We start from the raw sequence: 22638 nt of genomic DNA, 5'->3' as shown, positions 1-22638 counted from the left end.
CTTTATATTCTGAGAATGGGATATCCCTGTGGCCAGCAGGCCACAATTCCTTGAGACTCCCCAGCCTCCTTGCAGGTGGGGTGGGGTGAGGAACAGAAAAGGCCCTGACTCTGTGTAAGCATTGCTCAGTGATGGCTAAAATACCCCTGTGTTATCAATGCTGTTTCCAGCAAATCCAAAACATAGTCATACACATACCAGCTGCTTTGAAGCAAATTAATTCTACCCCAGCCACAACCAGCACAGCTGTGCACTATTGTATCTGCTGTGCTGCACTGTTGTAGCTAACACTGTTCATGTCAGCCACAGTAACGTGATGTCTGTTATTATCCCTTCAGCCCGCTCTAACTAACTGTAATAGGGTAGTGCTCAAATAAGGCAGGAAGAGCTTGCTAATTTGTGTTCTGTGTGCAGGTGCTAAAACAGGTAATGTCTAAAAGCATCAGGTCACAAACCACCCTCAGCGGCATGCGGGGAGCAGAGTGGCACAGGCAGCGTGCCCGCAGGGATGTTCATCAGTGGAACTCATGGAGCGAGGATGGATGTCTGCACCCGATCTGCGTGGAGCTCTGCACATGCTCCGTTTGCCCAGTCCCACTCACCCAGCCCTCGGCTGCTGGGGCTGGCGGAGCCGCAGCATCTCGGCTGCTCGTAGGCAGTGCCACTCGCTGAAGACATGGCATTTTTTAGAATCTCAGTTAAGCTTTCAGGGACGTCCTTTCAGGAGTGTCCGTAACAGCATACAATGTTTCCATCGGACTCTCGCCTTGCCTACAACCTGCAGCCGTAAAGCTAGATTAATTCTCTGACAGGAAGACTTGCAATAGCTATCATTGCACATAAGATTCTTCCCTGAAACCTCTTGAGATGGTATTTCTCTGGTCTGGTTGTAAATAATGAGATAGATCAAAATGGATTTCAGTTCCTCGTCAGTGTTTGATCAGCACAAAGGTAAGTCACCTGCCACTAATTTCAAAATCCTTTGGTCCTCCCATGCATCCCATGCAAATGTACTAAGATTACTCGAGAAAATGAATAACATGAATTTTTAGGAAAGATCAGTTTTATTTTGGTTTCATGTAAAGGAATCTCTTCCATCAGTTGTAGACATAGATATTTCAGTCTACTGCTACAGTGATTTTTAAAAATAAATTTTTCAGCAGAATAGCAACAGCACCTGATTACTCTTATGTTTAGCTTTGAGATATATAAGTATATATTTAAATTTTTTTATTGTATAATAATCCTCTTATAGATATATAAAAAAATTTTGCAGTACTAGCAAACAGTGCCATTTAAAATGGAGCAAAAATTTAAGAACAGCAGATTTTCATAAGTCTACAGTAAAAGTATTACAAGTTGACAAGTGATAGACTTTGCTTCAGTAAATCTTAGATGTATAGGTGAGTATTGACATAATTGTGAATTGTATATATCTTTAAAACCCCCAATATGAAAGTTTTCTACGTTGTAAGGTTGCTGTGGAAATACAAATGTCTCTTTATTGTCTGTTTTGAAGTTAAATTTCATGGCTTTATTTGCCAATATAAGCTTCTATGTCTTACGGTTTAATCCACTACAAGTGTAGTGGCATTCCTTTTGCGTTCTGAAATCAGGAAGCTGTCATTGTTTGATTTTGCATGTTGCGACGAATTTCTCTTTTAAGCCAACTTGCCAAATACTGTGTGTGCAGTGGCCACAGTTTCCAGTGCAGACTTGCAAAATGTCTGAGCTGACATGGCCACGCTGGCCCCCTAGTGAAGGGGCTGGTTGTGGACAAAGATGAAGGGCAGGAGGAAGACAGACATCATGGTGCCCTTTGGGCTGCCAGGTCCCACAGGTTGTACTTTAGTGCTTGCCTACACCTCTTTGGTGAACCCAAAGTAAATACAGCCCATGTAAAGAGGTGGGCTTATGGCTGTCTGTCACATACAGTAGCGCTCAAAGCCTGAGGAAGTCTGGGAGTACTGGTCTACATCAACCCAGCTGAGACCCCACCCTATGTAGCAGGGGAACATTGGGAAGCAAAATTGACAAGAGAGAAAAAATACTGCCAGCAGGTACAAAGGAGGTAGGGAAGTACAATAGTAGAAGGGGGATCTGTACTGCAGGAATAGAGACAGGTGCTCCTAAGTCATGTAAATGACGTAAGGAGCATTTTCCCTAGCAGGACAGAAGTGCAGAGCTGACTGAACTTCTGCAGCTCCAAACAGCCATTCTCAATCTCTAGTTCTGCAGAACTAGGACTATGTCCTGTGCCACATGCTGATGCAACAGGGCTCAGGCTGGTGAGGCAAAGGGGAAACCCTGCATGCTCAGTGTCATGTGGATGTCTGCCTTAGAGCCGTTGGAAGTAGTGCCAGGAATAAGACTGGAATATCACCAGGGCTGGGGAAGGAGAAGCCAAGTCTATACATGGATTAGGGGCCAGAGGTCAATGCAGGAGACCACTGATCTTAACCAGCTTACACAGATAGAAGTGAGAGAGTTGGGAGGCATCATCTGCCTGTACCTCCCTTTGCTTCTAATCTGCAGCCCCTCCTCCTGACAGGCCACTCTCCACACTGATCCATCCTAATTCCTGTCCAGCACCATCTTCAGCCCAGGTCAAATTCTACTCACAGCAAATCCCCAGAATGATGGTAAATTTATCCTCCAGATAAAATCACCATCTGCCCTTCACCACCACTGCAGGAATGCTTGCTCATTAGGTGATTTGTGACTTACTGCTTCCCTTCCCTGCTAGCTGCATGGGAGATGGATGGGCAGCAGGAGCAGGAAACACACAGCAATGGGACATTGAACTCACTGTTATCAGGCAAATAATGTTCTTTTCAAAATTTACAGTGTATGGTGGATTTTATCTAAATACTTAGTGTCTTGGCACATTACTGATTTTAGCAGACATCATTTTTTAGCAAGGAGAAGCAACTTTTAACAATAGAAAAATACAAATTAGCTTTCAACACACTAAATTGGTATCTGTTAGTCAGAAAAAATAACTGAACTCTCCCCACTAACCTTTTTTTCTTCACCACACACATCAGAAAAGTCTCCTAGCTACAGATAAAATAACCGCAGCACTCCAGGCTTGAAAATCATTCTGTCTCTTTGCAACACAAATGGTACTGCTCATTAATATCTTATAATACTTACCAATAGTAACAGCAACATGGACTAAAAGAAGGTGAGCGGCACCAGAAACCCCTTCCCTCCTAATACTGCTCAGTGTCATTTAAATAAATGTGTTCCTGGCTTCTAATGTTTACCAATTAAACAGAGAGCTAGACAAAGGCCTGCACTGGAACATGCACATCCAGGCACACAGAGGAATTATTTCTTTATTAAGCATTCAATAAATCAAATAATATTAGAGAGTGAATTACAGTTTACAAAAACTGCACTCACCCACCTCCTGCTGACCCTTGGTACTGACATACTGAAACCAAGAAAACTGCCCAGTATTGTGTCCTGACAACAAGGTGTGAAAAATCACATAAAGCCTTTGGCTAGTGGTGGAGACAAGAGGTTTTGTGACAGAGACTGCAGTAAATTCCATGCATAAATATTTCTTCTTCATAATGAACATAAATTACCCTATTATCCTGTCTTTAGCTTTCAATACTTTGTTTTAGAGAGTTCTAGATCAGCTATTGTCAAGAGCATGTACACCAAGCTCAGCAAATTTATTTAGATCTTAAAAATCCAATGCACCAGAAAGCATGTACATACATATGTCTGAGAATTACTGTCACAAGCAACATAATTTCGTTGTTCTGAATCCTGTGTTTCTCTTTATATATGACCTTTTCCAATCAAAAGACAATTACTTTGCCTTGAAGAAATTATACACTTTTAAAACACTGCAGTTTTCAGTTAGATTCACTTTTAACTTTGATTCTTTCTGAGGATTTTAGCTACAAAACATGTCACAACCAAATGTATGTCATTTGGTCTTCCAGACCTTTCTACACAACTGTTGTGTCTGCCTGCAGTTTCTCCTTTGCTCTATATGTAGGCTTTTATTTGGAACTTCTACCTTCCTGAAGCTGATTAACAGCTTCCTTTCACCAGTAACACAGCAATTTTCCAAAATAAAATGTAAAATGTATTGGAAATAGGACTGGCATTTATAGAACTGCAAGATAATAATGGAGTAACTCCAGCATATTTGAAGATGGAGGGTCAGGCATTTGGCTGTTCACAATCCCTTTATGCCACATGGTGCTGGTGTCCCAGCCACAGCCAAGCCCTGCAGCAGGGTAAGCTCACAGAGGGGGTATACAAGGGCTCAGTACGTAACTTACTGCCTTCTGCAAAATGCCCACTCTCCAAACCATTCCTTTTCTGCCCAGGAAGGTGTCTTCTAAAAGAAGTGACCTATGAGCTTTGTGCCTATGCTCCTTCATTCCTTGACAGGGTAAGCTGGAGGAAGTTGAAATGGTAAATGTGTCACTTGGAGCCAAGTACATCCAATGTAAAAGACATCCAAGCCATCCTGGCATTTTCTGCTCCCTATCACATGAAGCATCAGAAGACCATATATCTGTCTTCCTCCTCACCCTCGATGCAAAGCTATAGAGATCATGTTAAAGACACCTCACTTGAAATTGTGTCCTACAGAATTGTTCCTACAGAAATTGAATTAGTGAAATTAGGAATCAGTCTACTTTATGTCAGATGCACAATATAGACGCTCATCAATTCATCCTGGCTCCCTTGCCAGCAAGGTGACAGCCTGGTTCACCTTCCTCTCCTTGCTCTAACAGCTAGGATTCCTGGGTGAGAAATTGTGAATCTTTGTGGCTTTATGGCACCATCTCTTAACAGGAATGGAACCTGTGTTTGCAAGAACTGGCATGGGGAAAACTACTCATCCATCCATCCATCCATCCATCCATCCATCCATCCATCCATCCATCCATCCAGTTTTCTTCCTCTCTTTGTATAGAAGGATAATTGCTCTGGGGAAAACAGATTCAGCCTCGCACAAGCAAAGGCACAGGGTAAGTGTTTCGATTTTACCTAGATGATGAAGGGAGAGGCAGTCATGCATGAAGGTGTGCACCCATGTCCTCCCCTCTAGGTAAGCAACTGCTTTGCTCAGGAGATGGAGATTTTCCTTTTGTGGTTGGATTTCTCTGCTCCTGACTTTTAACAGGAAGATTTAACAGTACTTAAAAGGCAAAAAATGTAGAAAATCTACATGTGTAATGCATCTAAGGAGGTGAGCACCCCTTTCATTCACTATCTCTGTCAGTATATCTAGTGGTTCCTTTCCCAATGCCAGCAGCATCTTCTCTGTACCAGACCCATATAGTAACTGTGCACAGCTGTACAGGACATGCAGCAGTGGAAAAGCTGTGTCAGTAATTATGGATGGCACCTCCTGGCACCTCTAGAGACCAGTAAGGAGGAGCAACACAAGTGACGAATCTCTGCCCTGTTCTCCTTGCTTCCCACCCTGCCCAGACTACACTCCTCTTTAAGAAAGGGACTAGCTCAGACCTGAGCGTGTTGTTAACATGTTTTTGCTGACTTTACTAATTGTGAGAGGCATCTGCGTGTCTGATATGATAAGGAAATATTATTAACTCACCCTGTGGTAAAGTTACTTCTTTCTTTCACATACTGGTCACTGATGATGGCTCTCTCCAGAAGCAATGACTCTTAATATCTCCTGATCTCCCAGGCACACAGGACAAACCTTCTGAGCCAAATGAACAGTTCCCTCAGGAACAGAGTCCCCAACAGAATAAAAATCAAGTTAACATTTTTTGTTCACAAATGTTATGAAATGTGTAAATTTAAAATACAAGTTACAAGAAAGAAAAGAAATTGGATTCTGTTTAGTTGAGGAGCAATGGAAGGGAAATCTTTGGCAAAGGCAGAATTAACATCAGCTTTCTGATTTTCCCAAGCCCACAACCAGAGCTCCAGCTCTGACAGACTAACCTATTCTGGGTTAAGAGCAGATTGTGTTTCCATGGCAGCCAAATTTTGGAGTCCAGAGTGCTGATTGCACCACAGGGGAGAAGGTCACATGTGGGAGTTAAGCTAGGCTGTTAACCTCAGCACAGATCTTATGCAGGTTCATCTGAAACTTCTGATCACAACATGAATAGTGTGGCTAATACTTTACAATAATATTTAAATATCTCTTATCACTCAAAAATATGTATGCCAATGTTTAAAATATTATTTCTATCAATGTGTTAAGAATAATATTTTATTATGATAAAGACTTTATACTAACTTTTCAAACTCTCTTTAAACTATCTCCCTTTTTTTCTGCACCAACTTACATAGTCATGCTATCTCCAGGAGATACGACAGTACAGATAAGTCACCAGTCACTTAATCTGTCTTTCCTCTGATCAATTCTAGTGTGATCTAAGCATCAGTTTTACTTTCTCCTGTTAACAAGGTAGTGCTGTGGCTGGACAAATATGTTCTGTAGCTCTGACCCTATCCTGATTTCACCTGGGAGAGAGTTAATTTTCTTCTTACCAGCTGGTACATTGCCGTATTTTGTGTTTAGTAAGAGAATAATGTTGGTGTCCTCACTCAAAGTCAAGGACTTCTCAGTGTCCCATTCCCTGCCAACAAACAGGTGCACAAGAGGCAGGGGGGAGCATGGCCAAGACAGTTCACCTGAACTGGCCAAAGGGATATTCCACACCCCAACCCAACATATGCAGTACCTACACTGAGGGGGACAGATGGGCATCAGTCAGCAGGTGGTGAGCAATTGTATTGTGCATCACTTGCCTTTCTTGCATCTTATTCCTCTCTCTCTCTCCTTTTAATTCCAATTATTGTTCTTCTTGTTGTTATTGTTGTGTTACTTTATTTCAACTATTCTTCTCTGGGGACACCCCCTTGTTGCAGGGGAGAAGCTTGTGTGCCCTCATGAGGTTGTGTGCTATGCTGGCGGGGGTATGTGCCTCCGGTAGGGTGTCCCACGCCAGACAGGTCTCAGCTGAAGGGTCAGACAAAGTATGTCCATGGGCAGGATGGGCTCGCTAGCCCTCTGGCAACCATCCTAGGAGAAGGACAACTCCAACTTCAAACCCAGGCAGATGGAGCTCACTTAGCCCTGTAAGACCATCCATCTAAGAGAAGGATACTCTAACCAAACCTATATCCTGAGGTATTCACTGTCACCGTCCAAACTCGCTTGGCCCTGGCAGATGAACCTTAGGAGTAAGGGGTGGGACCTGTGCCTTACCTAAAAAATCCATTGCACAGGCTCAAAGGGTTCACCCACATTGCAAAGCCCTGTAACAACAGGCAAAGGTCAAAATGGCAGGTGATAGGAAGCACTGGAAGCTGCAGACCCAACCCTGCATGCAGGTGGTTCAGGATATTGGTCATTTGAGACTGACCTCAGAGATGACAGTCTGGTTTGGCAGCATCCTGAATGACCAAGCAGCCTTTTCTAAGGACTGCACTGCTTGCTCCACATGGAGAAGGGCCTAGCAAAGGTGGCCTAAACAAAGCTCATCTTCACACCCGGTTGGATAACCGCGGCCAACCGGCATCTTCTGATGTGGTCAAAAAAATAACAAAGTCAAAGAGAATTCAAAGGCATGCACTTGCCTCCAAAGGTGTGTTCAAATTGACACTTGCATGTTGGAACATCAGAACCATGCTTGATACTGTGGATAGTGGACATCCTGAGCATTGTTCTGCTCTAATTGCCCACGAACTGTCACGACTCAACATCGACATTGCTGCTCTCAGTGAAGTTCGTCTTCATGAGGAAGGCAGCCTTAAAGAACATGGTGCCAGCTACACACTCTACTGGTCAGGCAAACCCAAAACTGAAAGTCACCTGTCAGGAGTTGGCTTCATGATTAAAAACTCCATCACCTCCAAACTTGAAAATCTGCCAACAGGTCATTCCAATCACATTATCTCCTTAAGCCTCCAACTACACAACAAGCAACATGTTCTTTTTAGCGTATATGCCCCAACTCTCCAAGCTGACCCAGCGAAAAAGACAAATTCTACACTGACCTGCACTGCCTCACCCAAAAGGTTCCTGCAAATGATAAGATCATAATCCTTGGTGACTTCAGCGCCAGGGTAAGTAAGAACTCTGAAGCCTGGAAAGGAGTCCTGGGCAACCATGGTGTTGGAAACTGCAGTGACAACAGACATCTGCTAGTTTTGTGCAGATCAGCAGCTTACCATCACCAACGCTATCTTTCAACAGAAAGACAGCCTGAAGACAACCTGAATGCATCCTCGATCCAAGCACTGGCACCTCACTGACTATGTCTTAGTGCAACAGAGAAATGTTGGTGATGTCCATCATACCCATGTGATGCTGAATGCAGAATGTCAAACAGACCACCTCCTTGTGCATTGCAAACTTAACCTTCACTTCAAGCCCAGACCTAAGAGAGGCGGCATTCCAAGGAGGAGGCTCCAACTTAACAATCTTCAAACAGCTACAGTGAGAGACAGTTTTCAGGCAAACCTTCAAACTAAACTTAAAGATAATCCCATAGATCCCTCTCCTGAAGCACTTTGGCAACATATTAAAAATAGCATCCTGCAGTCCTCTGAAGAGTCCTTAGAGATCTCCTTCAAGAAAAACAAAGACTGATTTGATGAAAAGAATCAAGAGCTCCAGGAACTGTTGAAGAAGAAGAGAACTACTCACCAAGCACACCTTGCTCAGCCATCTTGCCATGTAGGAAAAGTTGCCTTTCATCTTGCGTGCAGTAAACTCCAATGGAAACTTTGACACATCCAGAACAAACGGTGACTCAACCTAGCAGAAAAGACACAACTATGTGCAGATTTGGGTGACCAAAGAGGATTCTATGAGGCCCTGAAAGCAGTGTACAGACCCACACACCAGGTTCAAAGCCCCCTACTCAGTGCAGATGGCCAAATGCTTCTCACAGATAAAACCTCCATCCTCAACCAATGGTGTGAACATTTTCAGACTCTCTTCAGTGTCAACTGTGTAGTCCAAGGCTCTGCAATTCAGCACTTTACACAACAACCAGTGAAAAATGAATTGGATGCAGCCCCTACTATGGGAGAGACACTTAAGGTTATACAGCAGGTGAAAATTGGCAAGGCAACTGGGATTGATGGAATTCCATCCGAAATCTGGAAGAATGAAGGTCAAGCACTCCATGCCAAATTTCACAAGCTTGTTATGCGTAGCTGGGAACAAGGTGAACTACCATCAGATCTCCGTGACACAGTCATCATCACCCTGTACAAGAAGAAAGGAGAAAAATCAGACTGCTCCAATTACCGAGGTATTACTTTGCTCTCCATTGCTGGTTAAATCCTTGCAAGAATACTTCAGAACAGATTAGTACCCACTACTGCAGAAGAACTTCTACCTGAAAGCCAGTGTGGTTTCAGAGCCAATAGGAGCCCGACAGACATGGTATGTGTTCTCAGACAACTGCAAGAGAAGTGCAGGGAACAGGACAAAGGTCTCTATGTAACCTTTGTTGACCTCACCAAGCCTTTTCATACTGTGAGCAGAAAAGGCCTGTGGCAGATCTTGGAACGTTTAGGATGTTCCCCCAAGTTCCTCAAAATGATCATCCTGCTACATGAGGATCAGTGTGGACACATCAGATATGGCGATGCACTCTCTGAGCCCTTTCCAATAACCAACGGTGTGAAACAAGGTTGCGTTCTTGCACCAACTCTATTCACGGTCCTCTTCAGCATGATGCTCCAAAGAACCACGGCAGACCTCGATGAAGAAAACAGCATCTACATCCGATATCGTACCAATGGAAGCCTATTCAACCTAAGGCAACTGAAGGCCCACACCAAGACCCTGAATCACCTTGTCCATGAGCTGCTTTTTGCTGATGATGCCGCCCTCATTGCTCACACAGAAGCAGCTCTGCAGTGCTTGACATCCTGCTTTGCAGAGGCTGCTGAGCTTTTTGGGCTGGAAGTCAGCTTGAAGAAGACATAAGTTCTCTACCAACTTGCACCTCAGGAAGTCTTCCATCATCCCCACATCATCATAGGCAAATCAGAGCTTAAGTCAGTCCAGCAGTTCACCTATCTGGGAAGTATCTTTTCCTCACACGGTAAGATTGACAAAGATATAGAAAACAGGCTAGCAAAGGCATGCAGAGCTTTCGGAAAATTGCATAAGAGTCTGGTCCAATAAACACCTGAAGAGAAGTACAAAGATCAGTGTCTACAGAGCCATTGTACTGTCTAACCTTTTATATGCATCAGAATCATGGGTCATCTATCGCCACCAACTGCGGCTCCTCGAACGCTTCCATCGGTGCTGCCTCTGTTCAATCTTAAACATCCACTGAACTGATTAATGACTAATATGTCCATTCTTGAACAGGCAGGGGTCACCAATATTGAGGCCATGCTGATGAGAACGCAGCTGCGCTGGGCAGGGCACATCTCCAGGATGGAGGATCACCGTGTCCCTACAACTGTGCTCTATGGTGAACTTGCCATCAGCTGCCGCAAGAGAGGGTCCTCGAAGAAGAGATACAAGGACTCCCTGAAACAACACCTCAGCCTTGGCCATATTGATTGCCATCAATTGTCCACTCCAGACTTCAATTGGGATTTATAGAGACACACCATTCATGACGCTGCTGCTTCCTTTGAGAATGCACGGAGAGTCAGTCTGGAGGAGAAAAGACAACGCAGAAAGAACCGTTCCTCGCCAATATCACCTAAGGAGACTTCCCACTGTGCCTTTTGTGACCAGACTTGCCTATTCTGTACCAGCCTTTTTAGCCACCAGCACACTTGCAGCAAGCATGGGTAAAGTCCTTCTCAAATCTTCGTTTGCAAAGCCTAGCCATGGTGATGATTTCAATTATTAAACTGTTCTTATCTCAACCCACCAATTTACCATTTTCTCATTGTCCTTCCCACTCCACCAGAGTCAGGGAAGAGACTGATTAAGCAGGGGCATGACACATTGTTCCCATCTGGGGTTAAACTACAGCTGACCCTCAGCCACTGTGAACAGCTCAACTCGCTGCAGCTGTACTTCTTCTGAGTTAACAGAAGTCAGAAATACGAGACTGTATCTGAACAACAATACATATCTAGAGCATTTTACCATTACATCAGTACGGATCCAGCACCAAAAAATCAACTCTTTTGACCCCTAGAGTTAACAAGTTAATAGTTTATTTGAAGCTAAAGGAGGTGTAGGCATGTGGAGCATAGGATGACCAGTCTGCAAGGAAGTTACAAGCAAAAAAGGAATCAACACGTTAATTTCTCTAGAAAGAAAAATCTGAGGAGTACTCAGGAACAGGTCCTGCAAAGCATTGCTTTAAATATTAACTCACATTGTAACTGCCAAACAAAATAAACTCTCCCGGATTCCAAGCCATAGTCCACTTTTTGTAGGAATTATGAAGAACAAACCATTGCTGCCATAAGCTCACTGTCATGAGAAGAGAATTCCGTTGGACACCACAGGGAAATGAAAAGCCTCAGTCTTTTGACTGGTGCAAGGATAACATTGAAAATGGAAACACCTGAGTCTTGATTTCTTCCTCACTCAGCAATATTAAGAGCTAGTTCAGTTATTACTTTATTATTTCTCATATCATGTTACTTTAATGTTAGTATGATTTCTTATAAGAGGTGGAAACTTCCTAGAAGTTTTCTTGAGTTCTTTCAGTGTCTATGTCTGAAAGTTTTTGGAAGAAGTTATGATGACAAACAAATTCCAGATGACTAACAAAAACCACAGTGCTGTTTAGATACACTTTGTTCCACCCCAAGTCACACAGTCATTAAAACTCAGTGAGATGTGTCATTATTTTCAGTGTTTATCATTTGTACTTGCTCTCTGCTTACTCGTGGACATGCTCCTTCCCTGCAGCTGATGCATCAGAAGAGATCGACTTGACTGTGGTTTACCAAGCAGCAGCTAATGGTGATGTGAACACACTAACTGCAGTGATTCGAGAAGATCCTTCCATCCTGGAGTGTTGTGATAGAGAGGGTAAATGAAGGCTGAGCTTGTTCTCAGGAGATTTGTTGCTTCAGCTTGCAATTGAATTTTTCATTTTTTTAAACCTGATTTTTGTGTTCAGCATATTATATTTAGTAGCAGAATATGGGAAATTTCAGCTCTTCTTTGGAAAATCCAGTGGAAATGCGCAGTGTGGGTACTTCTTTCCTCCTGTAATTGTCATTGTAATTTTTTCATATGGATACAAATAAGCTGGTTTGCTATAATTAGTATTTCACCATTAATCTAATTTATCTTATTTAGGGACGTGCTGAGAAATTATTGTCATATCAGGGAAAAAAAAGAATATTTTCTTCCAAAGCCAAATGCCATACAGTCCACACATCTCTAAAGTAGAAAATTACAGTGTTTTGCACTTAAGAAGTATGTGTACAGTCACAATTGGAATGATTTTGTCAAGTAGTTGTTTGCCAAAGGGTTGGTTGTACAATGTGCAATCATCTAAATAATCGGTTTTATCTGTGAGACTATGCTCATTTTGTGTTCAGGTTACTGCTTAATGTTTAATTGTTGTATATTGGCCAGATTTTATATACATCTATTTCCCAAGTGAATTAGAGCCACAGATCTCTAGAAGCTGCTCTCAAGGAAGATGTTGTTTATCAAAAATACTTTTTAATTGCACTTTCTTATATATGAACCCTGTCTATTCTAATCTCTAAAAGCTTTTATTAAGCTACCAATTTTTCTTACACTTTAAAGCAGATATTCTAACTGTAATCCCTCAAACTTTTACTGGTCAGTAGAGAAAAGCTTAATTAACATAAAATGCCCCCGGTCCAGATCTTTAATGGGAGAGGGGCTTGGTATGAAGGGCATGTGGAGTGGGTGGAGATGGGCTGATCAGCAAACAGAAGTATTTCAGCTCCAGAATTAACTTGTTTGCTAGGCTGTTCATACAAACATAACTAAAGACCAGTTGTGCAATGCAAAACACAGCTCATATCCTGCACATATGTCAGAGACTGTGTGACCTCATATTGAGTAGCACATTTCCTCAGCAGTCACATTGAATCCAGTAAGAATAATTATTCTTCAGTTTTGTCTGAAGTTTCTAGTAGTCTTATAGTTTCTAATACTCGTTTATTTATTTATTCCCAGTTTAGTAATTTTAAATTGATTTGTCAGATTCTGCAGGAAAATCTCATGCTGTTTTTCAGCAGTTAACAGACTGGAAGGAAAAGGAAGCTATTAAATGACACCAAAATACTTTGTGATGAAATTTAAGTATTAGATTTGAATGTGGATTTCAGGTTTATTACAGCACAGAAATTTTTCACAGAATATTTTAAAAACTCTTCTGAAAACAGAAAGTACCCTAGAGCAAATCCAGTCTTTAAATTAAGTTGTTATCTCAATAAAGCACCAACTCACACACATAAACCTTTGCAAGGGACAGGGCTTGATTTCATAAGAGTTTTCAACACATAGAGACAGAATGAAGCTGGTGTTTGAGAAAAATTAGCCAAGTACCATATCTGGCAACTAGTCATTCTGAAGACTATCAGCCTTCAAAATGGTGTACAAAACAAAAAGTTCATTTTGGGATCTTGTCAACAGAAAAGCACTTTTCCCTCCAGAAAGTTAATGAGGCAAAGCTTTTGCTAATGAAGTCAGCTGTCAGTAACTGGCATAGCAGCTACTTCATGCCTACAAAAAGCTGAGTACAACTTTTGGACAGTTTTCAGAGGAAGGATTTGTTAATTTGCCAGTGTTAACATTAGCAAATAACAAACTGTATCTTAAGGCTTTGAGAAAATAAAAATTGTTAAAAAAAATGGCTCTCTTCCCCAGGTTGCACACCTTTGATGCATGCTGTGTCGGGACGCCAGGTTGATACAGTGAAGCTTCTGTTGAAGATGGGAGCCAATATTAATACTCAAGATGCCTATGGACGTACCAGTTTATCTCTGGCAACTTATCTGGTACCAAGATTTGTGAAAGAAGGATGGAGTGAAGGGAGTAAATGTGCAGACCAAATAAGATTTCTGTTTATACAAGTGTAAAACATTCGGGTTTAGACATTGGAATTGTTTTTGAAACTTTACTATGATGCAAAGCTGGAGCAATGATTATTAGAAGAGGATCAGGACTCCTGTCAGAGACTCCTGTCATAATGCCCTTCCTCTTTCATGTTGTAAAATCAAGTCCATGGTATAAGGATCTCAGTAATATCCAGGGACTTCTGTGTGGTTTAAAGAAAACCACTTTTTTATTGTGCTCGGGAGAGTCCCCTCTTGTTCTAAATATACAGATTAACTTCTCCCCCTCTCATAGTCAGCAGGAGATATTTATGCTCCAGTGAGGGCATTCCTATCTCTAATTCCGGTGGTGTTCTTGCACACCACATGAGCCAGGGCATTACTTCTTTACATTACAGTGCTGGACTTTCAATGGCCATGTTGAGAACTAAGTTCAAGGTGCTGCAGGTGCCAGATATTTGGATCACAAGCAATCCAATACCCTGATTGACCTACATGCAAGTGACAGTAGGGGCAGACACCCCACTGATACATTTGGGAAGGGACACAAGGCACCCTGACTGAAGCAACAAGGATGGTCCTCTTTTCCTTAGTCTTCTGCTCCTTGCCAAGAGTAGGTTTCAGGGAGTGAATAGGGAACAAGTTAGCTAAACACAGTGGGCTTCCATTATTCATTGGACAGAGAGAAGGAATTTTACACCCATGTTACATAGTATGAGTTATGGCTGGGTGACTGCCAATCCATTTAAATAGATACTGTGGCAGCCTAAGTAAATTACATACCTTGCATCTTCATCTTCCTGAAAATTCAGAATAAAATCAATGCTTCTGCTTAGCTTTGCTACATTCAACCAGAAAATAAGCATAGAAAATAGCAAAACAGGAAGTCTCATCCAGTGCAAGGAACATGCCCCACTTACTTGAAAACAAACATTTCCTCTGCAAGATATTTTCAAAAAAATCCCATAATTAGTGTCATGCTCCTTTTTTCCTTCCTTCTTTCCCAGAGGGGAAAAAATATTCTTTGGAAAAAAAAGAAATTACTGGAAAATAATCCTAAGGCTTCTACGTTTCCATTTTTTTTCTGTGATGGATATAACCAGAGGTCTGGGGAGCATTTGGCTGTGATGTCTGTTCAGACTGGCATGTCTGTGCAGACAACTGAATTCAGCAGAGCTGCAGAGTCTCAGTCGCATGCAGAATTTGGTGGTCTTTTATTTCCACAGAAAGCTCCAACAGGGATGTTCTGATTGCACCATTTCACACCTTTTTCCTACAAATGCTGGTGATGCCAATCCAATGTAGCTTATGTGGGAGAGAATGGTCTTTACCAACAAGTTGTGGAGACATTAACAAAACACTTAAACTCATGCTTGATTTCCCTGGGACTTAGGTATGTGCTGAAAGATTTATGCAGTCACAACCAGGTTGTTTACTTGCTTTTATGCTGAGGTGATCGATAGAAGGTTGTAGTTCAAAAACTGATTCATCCCATTTGTTTTGGTGCTACTTTCAGTCGAACATTGTAACTAATAGAAACTTCTGCAACAACGTTTATAAGACCACACTGTAAGTCTTTTTACTATGATTTGCCATCTCTGCTAAAATCTCACTAAAGAAATGAGATTAACTGTGCATGTTCTTGGTGTTTTATAGCATAATTGTATCCACATGCAAGAATATATGTAGCATTTGCTATTGATACAGGAATTAGAAGGCTTTTAATCACTGTTTAGTCAGTCACTACTTGCCACAGCTGCAAAAGAAAATGAAGTACAGTAAATGAAACACCTCATTTTATCACAGAAATGAGTGACTGAGCTAGCTTGAGACCTGGGCTCTAAAGGCGAACCACTTTCAGTGCTGAGAAACAGGGGAAAGAAAAAAAAAACAAGGCCAGCACCAACTAAAAAATCTGGCTTGATGCATTTCACTTTCCTCTTTGATATGCTCTTATTTTTTAGGGCTGGCTGGAAGGCTGTGTCAGTCTGCTCAGGAATGGAGCTAAGCAGAATATACCTGACAAAAATGGGAGGTTGCCACTCCACGCTGCAACTGCAGAGCCTGACGTGAGGTATGTCCCAGGCTCCCACAGCTTTGCTGGTTGAATCTCAATAGGTAATCAGCAACACAAGGAGAGCTCACATCACAAAGAATAGCTGTAACTGCTACACTTGTGACTTCCTTCTTTGTTTAGTGGTTATCATGAAGGGGTAAAAGGAGGAAAAACCTTGTACCACACTTCTGTACCAGATTGATGGCCAAGTAAAGCGAGGAGCCTGGTTTAAGTCAAAATAGCCAGAGGGGGCAAAAAATATTATGAGAGGTTGAAATGTTGGGTTTCCCCTGCCCAACTACCTTTCTACCATCTCCTCACATGAAATGTTACAAGAGGCTTCTTCTCTGGACTTCTCCTCTGAGTAGAATGGCAAATGTGAGAGAAGTTTTCCATACCACAGCCTCTCTGACAAAAAGAGGAAGTTGAAGATTGATGGTCTGGCTCACTTTTAACTACTTCTACTGAAGGTGGAATAACAGCTACAGAGTGTCTTCAATTGTCTTTGTCTCAATCCAGCCTGTGACAACAGGAAGGTTTAACAAATTTTAATTTCTACATCTGAAGAAATTCTCTCAAAAAACTCTCCTAAGTAAATCATGCCTGGAGTTATAGGAAGATATTAGAGACAGGTAAAATATTCAGTAGATGCAAAATGTTTAAGTGACTTAATTGCTGAGTCTACAACTTTGCTGCTGTCATCATATCATAACAGCCCAGACATCTGGGCATTTCTGGTGATCTGCTCTCCAGCCTTTTTTAACAGCTTTATTAATTTTCCACATTATCATTCCTCTTCATGCATCACTTGGAGAGCATAATTTGAGATTTCTGTTAAAGTACAGATCACTATCATTAAATAAAGCCAACACAGAAAGAAGACAATATTTGTACAATTGCACATGCTACTACTTGAAAAGGAACTGTAATCTGCTTTGCCAGCAGCACGTTGGATTCCCTGAATGTTTTTCACATTCTCCATGGATACAGGCAGGCCTTTCTTTCCTCTGCACAGGAGTTTACCAGTTGATAAATTCCTTTTCCTCTGTCTTCTCACTGGGTTTACCCCATGCCCAGAAGACATACCTGGCTTTTCCATCATGATTTTTGTCACTCTCTTGAATCCCATATCATCCTTTGTCATTGCCAAAAGGGAATACACAGAGGTCAGGTTGAAGTGCTTTTCAAGCCAAGTCAGAAAGCTGGTAGTCCATTGCTACAACCTCATGTCCTGGAGGCAGCATGTGGACTACATGGAAAGACAAAGATAATTTATGTGTTGATTTGATCATTGATTTACATGCTTGAGTGCATCCCACAGAGCCTAACAGGCAAGATAAAAAGACAATCCATTCTTGATCTATGCCTTTAGGAGCAGATATCAGAGAAACCTCAGGTGCATCATTGGGTATCTATATTTTAAATGGCAGAACTTATGTTGCCATAATGGTCTCACAATGTAAGTGAGCCAAAGTTTGTTGTTGATAAAGGTTCTACATTCAAAGAATTAGATTTCCTTCACATACAGTTGTTTTGTTGATCATATCTGGGGTTGAACCATGGAGCGCTGTATCAGATTCCAAAACCATGTGATAAATGGGTTTTACAAGCATGTGATGGTTATCTGTCTTTCTGCTCACCAGTCCATTTTTACCGAGACCTGTTTTCAGGCACTGCATTTATGAGATTCTGAGTCATTGTTCCAAATGACCACAAAATCTCTATTCCCTTTTGCAAACTTTTAACAAATTAATCAAAGCAATCCTAAAGTATCATCCTTTTCTGAGTTCCCATACTATAACTCCATTCAGAAAAGGAGGTGTAACACCTCTTTTGTAAAAGTATCCAGATGCAATTATATTTGAAGTCAAAGCAAAACCCCTGCACTGGGATCTTCCCAATCATCACCCTTTAGGGATTTTTTTTTACTTTAAAAAACCTAACTTTGGATTTTTGGCACCTGAAGAAGGTGGTACCAGTGGAGAAGATTTTTAGCTGCAGAATGGCCAAAATCATCCCTAAGCACCTGTAAATATCTTCTTTTAAATAATTTACATATCTAGTTCTTTTTACTGGTAGGGGAGAACAAGTTTGACAAGCGACATTCTCAGCTTTACCTGATCCACAGATCTACAAAGCTTTATCTTGAGCATAGTTCAGTGCAGAAAATATACTGAGTTGTTGAAGATTGTCCTGAGGAAAAGCAGCAAAATGCTTTCATTCAGTCTCTTATGCATGGGAATAAATGCAGGGTTGTATGCATTAGTCTGTTATCTGTACGCTTATCAAACTTCTTTCCTTTACACTTCATCATCTTTTAATTTCCTTGCAAAAGGCATGTCTCTTCAAAACTCAGGTTTTGAAAGTTTCCAGCAAATTCACAGCTTTAAATGAGCCACAGATCTGTGCAATGATCCACTGAGCATATATCCTTTCTTCCTTTTCCTAGAATCATAGGAAATGTACATTCACTCTAGGATGTGTGCTATTTCGCTTTGTTACCGCCTGTGACAGGACGGTGTTTTTCATTTCCATGGTCCAGTACATGATCCAAACAGTTAGCATCCTACTACAAAACACAACCATCTTTTGCCAAACCTATAGTGAGTTTAGCACATCTTCACAGGATACCAAAAGGAAAAGAAAAGCAAAATCAATGAAGTGTTAAAATATTAATTGAATAATGATCGTTCTAACTGTTACCTCCACCAGAGGGGAGTGTTTGTAGTGTGATATTCAATAAAATGTGAATCCATGTATAGCTATGTTTTATACTCTAATAATGGCCCTATCCCAGCAGAGATACTGGAAGGCCTTGTAAAATATTGGGGTTTGTGTGTGTAAATGTAGAGTAAGCATGTGTACACACACACACATACACACAAATATGTACAGTACATCATATTACTCCAAGAGTTAAATAAAGTGAAAAATCCTTGTAGAAGCTGTCATTTTTGTAAAAGACATTATAAAATAGGTTAACAGTAAATTGCTAAGCTACCAAAACCTGCACATATGCATAATGTTACACACTCTGATTGTAGCCCAGCAAACAGCACTGGAATTATTCCTAGTGGATCTGCTTTTAATTGCCAGCATTAAACTTTTCTTGTTATAGTAAGCCACAATGTCCTGTTTGTTTTTCTCATATGACAAAGCTCAGACCAAAGATTCTGACCTGTGCCCATCACGAGTACTGATTTATCACGAAATTGCACATTTTATTTTTTAAAGAACTGTCAGTTTTTCAGGTTTAGTCAGGAGTACAGCATACTGATTATGTCATTGCTTCTACAGGCTTCTGAGCGTGCTTCTGCAGCAGTCAAATCTTAGTGAAATTAATCATCAGGACAATGAGGTAAGTGAGCTTGTGCTACAAATCAGTCCCAGGCTCTGGAGGCATAGAAGTTGTTTTGTCCAGAAAGAGTCCACTGTACAATCACTTTAATGATGAGACTGTGCACTAGTCAAAAATTTCTACAATGCTTTTGCTGAACTCTGCAAAGTATTATGTCATTTTTGCTACTATATGCAATGAACCTGTAGGCTAATAAACTGTCTCCAACTATGAGGAACCTCTTAAATGACCTACTAAGACAGTAATTGCCTTTGATTGTTCTGAAGTTAGACACTGGACTAAATCTCCAGCTTTACCAATCGTAAGTGTTCGAGACCAAGTTGGATGGGGTTCTGAGCAACCTGGTCTAGTGAAAGATGTCCCTGCCCATGGCAGGGAGTTTGGAACAAGATACTCTTTAATGTCCTTTTCACCCCAAACCATTCTGTGATCCTATGATTCATTGATTCCATGATTCATTGATTCCACCTTCAACTACTGTTCTTAGAAAAAGTGTCAGAGAGCTCATATTACACAGAACAGCCATGAAACTACAAAATTTATGCTGCTCTCTGATCCATACACAATTGTGTCCTCTGTCTATATATAATGTACATAGGGGAGTGTTGCCTTCCCCCATATTTTTTCTCCAAATAGAGAAGCCAAAACACAAGAGAAATTCTGAGTGTCTTTTCACATGTTTCTTTTCATTCTAACAATTGCTCAAGGACATGTCTCTTCTCCACAGTGCCAGAATGGCCAGAGGACTGTTAATATTTCCTCCTTCTTATCCACGAAAGTTTTGCACACCCTGCTCACAACACCCTAAACCAGACATACGCTTTTTCTTGGTGTAGAATTACATTGCTGATGAATTGCCTGAAACTATGGATCATAATTTCAAGCTGCAATGTTTTGCTGTAATGCATTGCTACATGCAATTTGGAACACTTTGGAATGTTTAGTCCATCTCACTGTTATTTGGTACTGACAATGTACTTGCTCAAGTGTCAGTACTAAGCCGTGACTATTCGTGTTTTCTGAAAAATGCAAATCCTCACAATTGATTGCAGCTAATAGAGCTGTTCTCTTGGCATAAGTAAAACACTTCAGTTTTCCCATCTGACACTTGAGAAAAACACCCTGATGAATGCATGAACATATAAACAGTAAGAAATATATCTGGAGGTTTCGTAGTTTCCACAGCTGTGGCTTTCTGTGGATATATTTATGAAGCCTGTGAGATGACAATGTGAAGAAACATTCCCTGAAAATGCCTTGAATTGGGCAAAACAAGTGTCACACTATATTTTTCACACCTATTTCTTGTGGGTTTTTTTCTTTTATGTTCCCTATTACTCCTTATTTTTTGCATTCTTATTGCATCTTTATGTTTGGCTGTCTCACCTTTATATTCTGCTGGCCTCGAGCTTTGACAGTTTTGATATTGCTCTCATGATTCCTCTCACAAACAGTGGTAACACTATGCACAAATCAAATGGTGTGGGCTAGACAGCCACTGCCCACTGTAGAAGGCCCAAATATGTGAGCTGCTGATACAAACAGTTCAATGCTCTTTGCTCAACTGGGTGCTCCGAAAGGACACCAGACTGTACAAAGTACTAGAAAGGAAATAGAGAACAAAACAGGAAGGTCTGTCTGACTCCTTGGTACAGCCACATCATAAATGTCAGATTCAAGAGTAATCTGAAAAAGGATGTATTAAAAAGGAACAGACAAAGGACTACAAAGGTGATAATAGTTATAGAGCACCTCACTTCATGGGCAGGCTAACAACTAGAACAAACTGCAGTAGGACTTTCAGCTTGGCAACTAAGTCAGAGGTATGATATAAACCCATGGTAACATAAATTGTGTGGAGCAGATGAAAAGAGAATTATTACCACCTGTTGGGGATTTTTTCCCTATAAACTTATGGGAACACCTACAGAAATTATCAGGCCGTAGTTTCAAAGAGAATTAAAAAAACGCACTTTTTCAGAAAATGCATCATTATCCTGTAGAGGTCTGTGCGGGTCTGAATGTCACAGGAAGTCTTTAGCCTCATCACCAAATATTAGGTGTCAGTACATTATCAAGCCTTGTTTCTTACGTTTTTGCACTAAGTATCTGCTACTCACCAGTTTGAGCTGTGTCTCTGTACTGGAGAGATCTTTGTACCCTACCCACACTTTTACCCTCCTGTGTTACAGATGGTTCTGCTGGTAACCATAGAGACAAAGTTGATTTTTCAAGGCTATTTTTTGTCCATATTAACAGACTGAGAGAGGGTGACAGAAAGCTGGCTTGGCACACTGTAGCTTCTCCTTTTTCAGTGACTTTTCCTCCTCTCCAGGACTAGCAATGAGTACCCATTCCCATCTGGGTATCACTTCACTGAATCCTCAATTCATCGCATTCACAAATAGTGTGTGTCTGTCAATAGTACTAAGTCCCTTACGTCAAAATCTTGGACTAATAATATCAGTGGCAGAGCTCTCATTAATTTCAGTTAGGGCAGGAGTTTACCCTCAATTTTGGGTTTACAAAACCAAAACCCCCATGATTAAGCTTTGCAAACCATAAGTAAAACCAAAACTGCTCTTATTCAACCACTCTGTTTTGTCATCACCCATACTAAAGCTACCTGGGCTCTTACAAGTCTTATAAAATACCTGATGAGTGAGAAAAATTAATGTTAAGGCATTCAAGCTTTTAGGCAGAAAATCACTGCAAACAACCTCCATTATTCATGCACTGATAAGCTGTCTGTATCAATGTGTTATAGCTTGTACTTTACTGAGTTGGTACCAGTTGGCTTTATGGCATTCTCTTTCAGGTTTTAATTTCTGTTCTTCAAGCTGTAATTCCTTTTCCACTCGACTTTCTTTCTTTTTTGTTTTTTTTTTCTTTTTCATGCTTTTTATCATTTTGGAAACCAGCAAAAAGACCCTTGAAATGCATTTTTCCCAGTGAGAGAGAGTGAACAACACCTGCCCAAAGTAAGATGTTACCACACCTGAAAAACACTAATAATTTTTAAGAGACACAGTAAATGAGTAAATTTCTAGAGAAAATCTTAATTTTTATGGATACAGAGTAAAATGTAGGTGTGTGTAATAATGCTCATGGTGCAAAGACTGGCCATGAATGATCTACCAAGACTGACTGGATGAAGCTAAGATGGAATGAAAATGCAGGTGAATACCTTACAATTTGCTTTGCTCTCTCT

The 22638-nt window shown here is 41.0% G+C and overlaps 1 protein-coding gene across 8 annotated transcripts in view; it reads left to right on the top strand.

Annotated features, from left to right (window-relative positions):
- The window catches only part of ANKRD55 (ankyrin repeat domain 55), a 59836-nt gene that overhangs the window by 10524 nt on the left and 26674 nt on the right, over positions 1-22638 (top strand). For 4 of the 8 annotated variants that reach the window (XM_071580481.1, XM_071580483.1, XM_071580480.1 and 1 more), the window contains exons 1-5: positions 6178-10797; positions 11879-12001; positions 13826-13956; positions 15978-16087; positions 19367-19427. In XM_071580481.1, the coding sequence (XP_071436582.1) occupies positions 10617-10797; positions 11879-12001; positions 13826-13956; positions 15978-16087; positions 19367-19427 (606 nt within the window). In that variant the 5' untranslated portion in view covers positions 6178-10616. Of the gene's footprint in view, positions 1-496; positions 952-3281; positions 5007-6177; positions 10798-11878; positions 12002-13825; positions 13957-15977; positions 16088-19366; positions 19428-22638 lie in introns of those variants that run through there. The other 4 variants (XM_071580485.1, XM_071580486.1, XM_071580482.1 and 1 more) reach the window with 4 other exon arrangements.

This window comes from Pithys albifrons, chromosome Z (genome assembly GCF_047495875.1).
Source record: "Pithys albifrons albifrons isolate INPA30051 chromosome Z, PitAlb_v1, whole genome shotgun sequence".
NCBI lineage: Eukaryota > Metazoa > Chordata > Aves > Passeriformes > Thamnophilidae > Pithys > Pithys albifrons.
Note: the sequence above shows the minus strand (reverse complement) of the source record. Positions and strands in the feature narration are given on the sequence as shown.